At 37.0% G+C, this 7,934-nt stretch overlaps 1 protein-coding gene across 2 annotated transcripts in view; it reads right to left on the bottom strand.

Moving 5' to 3' along the window:
• Nucleotides 1-1,561: 1,561 nt before the first annotated feature.
• Nucleotides 1,562-7,934, bottom strand: part of LOC106952342 (uncharacterized) — a 16,757-nt gene continuing 10,384 nt past the window's right edge. The window contains exons 9-13 of one of the 2 annotated variants that reach the window (XM_015040395.1): nucleotides 4,738-4,903; nucleotides 4,527-4,637; nucleotides 4,303-4,415; nucleotides 3,572-3,663; nucleotides 1,562-2,078 (exon numbers count right to left, since the gene is read on the bottom strand). In XM_015040395.1, the coding sequence (XP_014895881.1) occupies nucleotides 1,868-2,078; nucleotides 3,572-3,663; nucleotides 4,303-4,415; nucleotides 4,527-4,637; nucleotides 4,738-4,903 (693 nt within the window). In that variant the 3' untranslated portion in view covers nucleotides 1,562-1,867. The remainder of the gene's footprint in view (nucleotides 2,079-3,571; nucleotides 3,664-4,302; nucleotides 4,416-4,526; nucleotides 4,638-4,737; nucleotides 4,904-7,934) is intronic. The other variant, XM_015040394.1, reaches the window with a different exon arrangement.

Below are 7,934 nucleotides of genomic sequence, written 5' to 3'. Positions count from 1 at the left end.
AAATTCTACATTCCCATCTCTTCTTTGAGAAGCGCTCTGATTGCCTGAACTACGTTTTTGAACCACTTTAGCTAAATGTTGGCATCCACATTGTTGAGGCACGTATTACTCTTTTTTTTTTCTTTAAAGTTCTAGGAAACATCTCATCCTGTTTCATTAACCCAGAGAATATTAATTGCATGCAGTTTTATTTGGGTCAAAACAAAAGCGAAGACGATATTAATTCCTTTTTTTTTTGTTGTCATATTTGGAGAAAATTCTGCAAAAAACCTTTTTGAGAGGCAGACGCAGTGGGCATTTGGCTACGGGGGCTTCCGTTGTTTTGGTTTCCAAGGACGAATAGACAAATTTATGTTCAACCCTGATAGCGAGACATTCCTACACGACAGATTTATTACCTCTGCCTAAGCAGGCCTCGGAGTTCCACAGACTTCACGTCAGCTTTCGGTGAAGCTGCGAAACTCCAAGAGTAGAAAAGAATGTGGAATGTAGAAAACTCGCGCTCATTGGTGTGCAGCTGAGGAGAGACTAAATTTAACTTGCTGGCGTGGCACAATAAATATACCAATACTGTTATGTGTCGTAGGTTTACATTTCATGTAGCCTGGTATAATAAAGATTTACTTCAGGAAAGTGTAAGTGATTCCATTTATAGGCTGTCCTCTTTCGGCCTGGCACGTTGTAGCTGAATCATTCGTAAAAGTATTTTTTAAACATTTAATTTTAGAATACAGTTTAATTTTAGAATAAAAGAATACAGGTAGATTTAAATTTATTCATTTTTCAAACCAGATGTTTTCACTCATTGTATAAAAACACTTTTTTTTTTAACCCACACTAACTTAGATAAAATCTGACTGAACTTTTTCTGTTTTAGGTCAGAACTGGTCAGTTTGTAGACTGTCTTGCTCTGACCACAACTTGTCCATAGGATTGAGATCTGACCTTTGCGATGACTCCTAGAAAACATTGACTTTGTTGTCTCTGAGCCACTTCACAACTAAACCTATAGGGTCAATGTTGGCCCAGAATATTTGAATGAATAGATTTTTTTTTTATTTTTTTTTTATCGAGGGTGAGCTAAATGTTTTGTAAGTTTACCTAAGCTTTACTCTTGGTTTAGGTAGCTTATGTTTCTCTGCTGTTAAGTCTTGATAATAAACCTCCTTCCTAGCTCATTACGAATAAAGTATCATTGCTTGTTTTGTTTTTTTTTGTTTTTTACAACGTTGCTTCAATATTTCCATATATGTTTACTTATAATGCTATCTATTCTGTAAAGTGCACCAGTCCCTCCTGCTGCAAATCAGACACACAAGATGATGATAAGCAAGTAAACTCTATAAAAATCTGTGTTACAATAATGCATAATGTTATAATTACAGACACTTCGCATTATGGCTCCCAACAATAGCACTCAGAAGAATACCCTAGTTTATTTATGCATTTTTGGAAATAAATCTGCACATCTCTTCAAGAAAAACATTATTAACACTCATTTTAATTAGTTTGACAAATATCTGAGGTCTTATTAAAATATTTTTTAATTAAAATGCAGCATTACACACAAGTGTTTTTTTTTTTTTTTTTTTTCTGTTTGGCCAAGTGTTAAAATTTTTAGCTCATTAAGGGAGGCAATAAGGCTGAAATTATGTATTGGTTGTCAATTTTCAGTCATATTCAACAAATATTATTTAAAAGTTATTCTAATTCAGAGACAATTTACTAAGTAAAAAGCATTATAAAGGCAAACTACACACAGACGAATGTTATCAAGCCTTTATTTATTCCTCAATAAAACAAAAGACAGATATGTGGGCTCAATGAAAATAAGCTTATTCTCAAAAGATACTTCTGATTTGAGAAATCAAAAGTTTAAATGTATTGAATATGACTGGATACGGGAAGGCTTGATGGCACAACAAGTACATTCTGATTTAAGGCGACTCACCGGGTTGCTGGCCACCACTTTGGGATTGTTGACCACGGTGACAAGGTAGATGATGGTGAGGGCAGAGTTCAGCACGTAGGAGCAGAACAGGTTCTTGTGGAGGGTGATTCTTTGACAGCTCAAACTCCTGTGAGATGCAATAAAATAAAACACAGAGACATCAATATCAAACAAGATGACAGGTTTGACTTGATTAAACAACATATTTCTTGCTTTAACTGAAAAACTTATTGAGCCGTATCATGTAAGTTTTCAGCTGTGAATAGAAAGTGAGCTATAACTGAAGTGAAGCTACTTTTTGTTTATTTATTTATTTATTTTTTTTACGCTTCTCTCCAGACTGTCACCTGTCCTGAAAGTGTTTGGGTCACATCCTCAACTAAGTTGAACCTGATTAGTTTTATTTAATAAAATCTGGCAGCCATGACTTAAGAGTTGTAAATAAGTGAGACGTGTAGTGACACGCCATCAGATACCACATCGAAGACTAAACATCTGGATCTTATAATAACAGATGAAGACTTCTGGATTTTAAGGGCTTTGGCAAAAATATGTGCAGTCTTGTGTTAAAAGAAAAAAAGTTGTCTTTGAGGATTTTTATATTTGTTGGTGACTTTTTGAGTTTTGGGGTTTACGCACCTACCATAAATTAGGTGTGCTGATTTATGCTGCGCATAAACTGCTGGAGCTAATCATCTTTTGTGAGACACCTCATCATTACAACAACAAAAAAAGAATTTTATAGTAAAAAACTGAGATTTATTTTTTTTTACTCTACTTTTCTCCAGTTTGTATATTCTACATTTACATTAATTCAGATATTTCCCTACTAAAATAAAGTGCAGACAAAAATGGCCCTGCACCTACATTCTGTAACTTTATGTATCTCTTCCAGAAACCTGGCTTGTTATTCTGAACTATAATGAATATGGATTTAGGCAGAATCTAAATTAATTGCGGGACATTTCCCCTTTGGGAAAAAAAAAAAAAAAAGCCGTTCATCTCTGTGAACATTTGTAATGAGGAATGCACTCAGGTGCATATGTTTCAAATAAGAGGCAATCCACCAATGCATTCAGCAGACATCCTGACTCCTTTACAGCGGCAGATTTATACACGAACATTAATTAAATGTAGTGCATGAGGAAATCAACCAATTCCAGGCTGATGATCCCATTTTAATTTTAAGCAGCAGCAGCAGCAGCAGCAGCAGCAACAGCAGCGCTAACACCCTATACAAATCTAAAGCATTTACATAATACAAAATGTTTCCCCGAGTTAAAAAAAAAAAAAAGATGTTATTGAAACAGTTATCTTAATCATAATCAAAAGCGAGCGGCGCTGCAAAACGTTCTGCGTACGGCTCTGCGGTGAGCATTTAAATTCCCATCACTATGCTGCTTTGGTCAGAAGCTCGGAGACGATTATGCTGACTACAGGAACCAGAATGTTCCTCTTGCTGATGAAGTAACAACACCACCTGTGTGGCCCTTGTGTATCTGTCGGATCCACTTTTGATGATGAAAATGATTGACCTTTAGGGGGCAGAACTACGGGTAATTAAACCTAATTGATTCATATATGCAGGATGGGAACACAATATCGAATTGCATCAATTACCTGAAGTAGAAGAAGATGGCCAGAGAGATAAGCAGGGAGGCTATGGATAAAGCGTGGCCCACAATAGCCATGTAAAACAGGATGTAAGCCGACTGTAAGGACAAAACATTATGTTAGATACAGAAAAGACTGGCGACACAAATGAAGTAATAATTATTTTTATAACGCTAAAAGTATCGTTATAGACAATGCAGCTGAAAATGTATAGTACGTGGCATCTCTGTCCAGTTTTATAAGACATGTGCTGTTTACAGTCTGACACTGCAGCCAGGTGCTGCTCCTGATAAAAAAGAAAAAAAAAAGAAAAAGGAAAGTCTGGGCTTCTAGCCGGGAGCTTCTGTCTTTATAGCCCAAGGGACAGAAAGCCGTGAAAAATTTGATTGCTTTGTTCCAATAAATGTAAAGTTTGCTTCCCTCGACAAACAGAACCTGCCGCAACTAACTGTCCTGTCTATGAGATAAGGAGACAGCTGAACACAAACGGGTAATCAGCAGCACTTAACCAATTTGTACTTTAATCTTTGTTCTCCAATAAACATCGGCATAACAGCGTCACGTCAGCTTAACGCAGCAATGCATCTTAGCAACTATGTATGTCGTAAAAATGTTATTTCTTCCCACCTACCCACACTCAAATTACCAGAGGCCTCGGAGCACAAAAAAAACAAAAAACGAATTCCCACTGCTGCCTCCATGCAGTAGATATAAAATAGTGAGATCTCATAAATCACCTTTAGTTTTGCCTTAGTGTTTTCATTGCAGAGTGTGTAGTTTGACCATGTCCTGTTGGTGTCCGGGTGGCGAAACCATTGCCCGTCCTCCCCGCAATACTTTGTTGCCTTCTCTGAAAGGAAATAAATCAACGTGATCAAATCGGCAGATCTTTATTAAAAAAAAAAACAAACAAAACAAACAAACAAAAAAAAAAGACGGACTCCTGCCTCGCGCCGTGTACCTGTGGGGTCGAAGTCATCGAAGTAGTTGGGGCAGTTTTGGGATGTGTAAGTTCCAGCTGGGGTATCTTCCCAGCACAGCCAGCCGTCCCAGTTCCGACTGCAGTACAAACCTGTTGCAACGACCGAACAACAACCCTCATATTCACAAAAAAACCAAAAAAAAAAAAAAAAAAAGACTCAACTGCATTTCAGTGGCTCTTCCCCCCTTACCTGATTTGTTGTAAGGTGGATCTCTGTTAATTTTCTCAAAACATTTGTACTGGTTGTCAAGGATTTTTTTCCGCACAATTTCCCGATTCTTTTGTTGGACCTCTGGACTCTCTGTGGCTTCACTGGTGAGATCCACCTCAGTGTTTCGGGAGAACTGCGCAGTCGCCTAAATTTCAGTAAAAGTTCACATCATTACCATACCACATGAAAAGCTATGTGATACGTAACCAAAATTACACAACAAAGTATGTTCATTTTAAACAATAAAATTTCACATTGTGCAGATTATTCCCCAAAATGATACTATAATGAAAGAAGCAATATGTCGGCACGGGTAGTTACAATTGTGCAGGCATACTAAATTTTGGTATGTGACTTGTAACCTTTTAAAAAAAGGTAATATGGCTCACTGCCCAGGGCTGCATTTTTATGGGGGCAGCACTGCTTCTCCAAATAGAGAAATAAAAAATAAAAAAATACAAAAAAATACATAAAGTTCTGATGGTTGCTTGCCAACTTAATGCCCTTTTACTTATTTAACTGGGAGTCCAGTCAACAGAGATTTGGTGTTTTTGGTGCATTTTACAAACAGTGAGAATATCTGAATAGAGTTAATAACATGACTTTGCCTGTAAATTAAAGGGCTATTCTCCAGTTTTATTTTTTTTAAGAACTCTTGAAGGTGTGATCTACAGCTCTAAATCTGACAGGCCTAAACAAGTAACATTTGAACCGCATTGATCTAGACTGAACAAGGATTAACAAAAATGCAGTTTGAGAGTAAATAAATAAATATGACCAAGCTTCACATCACCTCTCCAACGCTGCTACAGGTTAAGCCGATTGTCCTGACCGGGATAATTATTTAGAAAATCTTCCGTCTGTGGCAGAACCAAATTTATGTGACTTTGTGTGAGTTTACTTGAATATAGTGATCACAGAATTGTGAGCGAAGATGCCTGGTTAGAAAGCTGTCTAATTTAAACAGATCTTCATGCCTCAAATCCTCACTTCACTCCGGTTTTGCCCTGAGACGTCTCATCGAGGAGCGCACTCGTATCTGTGTCACTTTGATGCTTCTTTCAAGAGGCGTTTCTTTGGCAACGAGAGCTGCTCCACTTCCTAACTTCGGATTCTCATTTAGCATGCAAACAAGACGTTGAATGGCGAGAAAAGGAAAGACAAAAATCAGCAGAGTGCTTTTGATTTTTGTTTCACCTATATGCTTGGTCGCTGGAAAACTGCTGGTGAAATGCAATTTCTAAATGAATCTTCCTTTATTAAATCTGTCCCTCCTAACTAGGAAGTCCAGGCTTTATCAAATGATGCTCCTTTTCTAAAAGTGTGACGCAAGACTGCATTGCAAGACCTTTTTACATCAATAATAAATGGAACGAGTGGAAATGGATGATTCTATGAACACATTAGTTATCCAGAGCTCAGTGGTGGCCACGCATGACAAATTGGGAGATACTTTATAGTTTATGCAACTCAGAACAAGGAAAGTAGCACTGATCAGTTTCCCTTCGAGACACAAGGAAGGGGGGAGCGGTGGGGGGTTACTGTCAATGTCTTATTTATATGCTTATATGTCTAATTTAATTGCACATTGGAGACTGGTGAAACGCAATTTCAAACTTCTGTGTTAACCCTGTTACATAGATCTTTGACAAGAAAGTACGCTTGACTTGACTTGACTTGAGATTGGCCATAAAGAGGAATTAATGAAAATGAAATTAAAAAACTGGGACAGTTGCAGTTTACATTTAGTCATATTTAAGCAACAATAATCAAGTGTAACAGCAGGAACGTGTTTATCCACACAGTTGTCTTCTTAATAGTTAATTGTAGTGGTAATACAGAGCAGAGCAGTAATAGATATGGAGGTGGGGGTTAAGGATATAGTGTGTTTGTGTGAGGTGAGTGAAGTCCGCTATCATGAGCTCATCTCTGGTTCTGCAAGGCCTCCTCTGTCTGAAGAGGCATCAGTCATGGCGATCAGGCATGGCAGCCATAGAGGTCCGGATAAAATAGGAGCAGAAAGGTTTACGGGCAAAACTGAAAGCGCGCAGGTAATAGTAAAATAAAACATTTAACTGTCAAGAAATTAGATGCAATTTTTAAAAAAACTAAAAACTTTTTATTTAAGCTTCAGCTTATTTTGTCTAGTCATCCAAACAACTTCCTCTCTTTCCTCCTTCCAGCAATCTGTTTTCCTTCTCACTTCAACTCTTCTATCAGTTTTCCCATTTTCTTCTGCTCTCATTCATCATTTCTTCTCGGTCTTTCTATTTTCCACCCGTCTCCTCTTCCATTTCACTATTTCAATAGACGTAATGTCATAATATCCCCAAACATTAGAATGTGTAACATAAACAATACATTTAGTTTAATAAAGGCAATTTGATTCTTTTTGTTTTCCTTTTCCTTTTTGAATTTGGTTATTTTTAGATGAGAAACTGGGATCGACCTAATACAATATAAATATCAGCACAGTTTCCTCATGTGACGAAATGCCAAAAATCCTGTAAAATAACTATTTTCATTTGGAGGTAGAAGCTGGTGATGACAGAAGAAATTATCTCACAGTCCGTGTAGTTCTTCATTCAGTTTCTGACTCGTTCAGTTTTAGTGAGGAACCGTCATTTGTCCAAACTCATACCTAACTTTGAAAATATAAAGAACACCAGCAAATTCCAAAACATTTTTGCTTTATTTTAGTCATCATCAAATGTTTTTGGAATTTCTCCTTCACTCGCTGACTCATGCTGATCTCTGTGCTCATCTCGCTTTTTGTTGTTCTGCTTGTTAATAAAAACTTGATTTCGTTTGTTTGCTTGTTTTTACTGTGAACTAAAGCTTAATGATGGCAAGGATCTACGGTGGCCCTGAGGTGCAAAACACCACAACATTAACGAAGCACAATTACAAATTACAAAATCACTACAAAATTAACGAAAACACAACGACATTAACGAAAACACAACGACATTAACAAAAACACAACAACATTAACGAAAACACAACGACATTAACGAAAACACAACGACATTAACAAAAACACAACAACATTAACGAAAACACAACGACATTAACAAAAACACAACGACATTAACGAAAACACAACAACATTAACGAAAACACAACGACATTAACGAAAACACAACGACATTAACGAAAACACAACGACATTAACG

The sequence above is a fragment of the Poecilia latipinna genome, unplaced genomic scaffold (assembly GCF_001443285.1).
Source record: "Poecilia latipinna isolate Pla-1442-1.1 unplaced genomic scaffold, P_latipinna-1.0 Scaffold508, whole genome shotgun sequence".
Lineage (NCBI taxonomy): Eukaryota > Metazoa > Chordata > Actinopteri > Cyprinodontiformes > Poeciliidae > Poecilia > Poecilia latipinna.
Note: the sequence above shows the minus strand (reverse complement) of the source record. Positions and strands in the feature narration are given on the sequence as shown.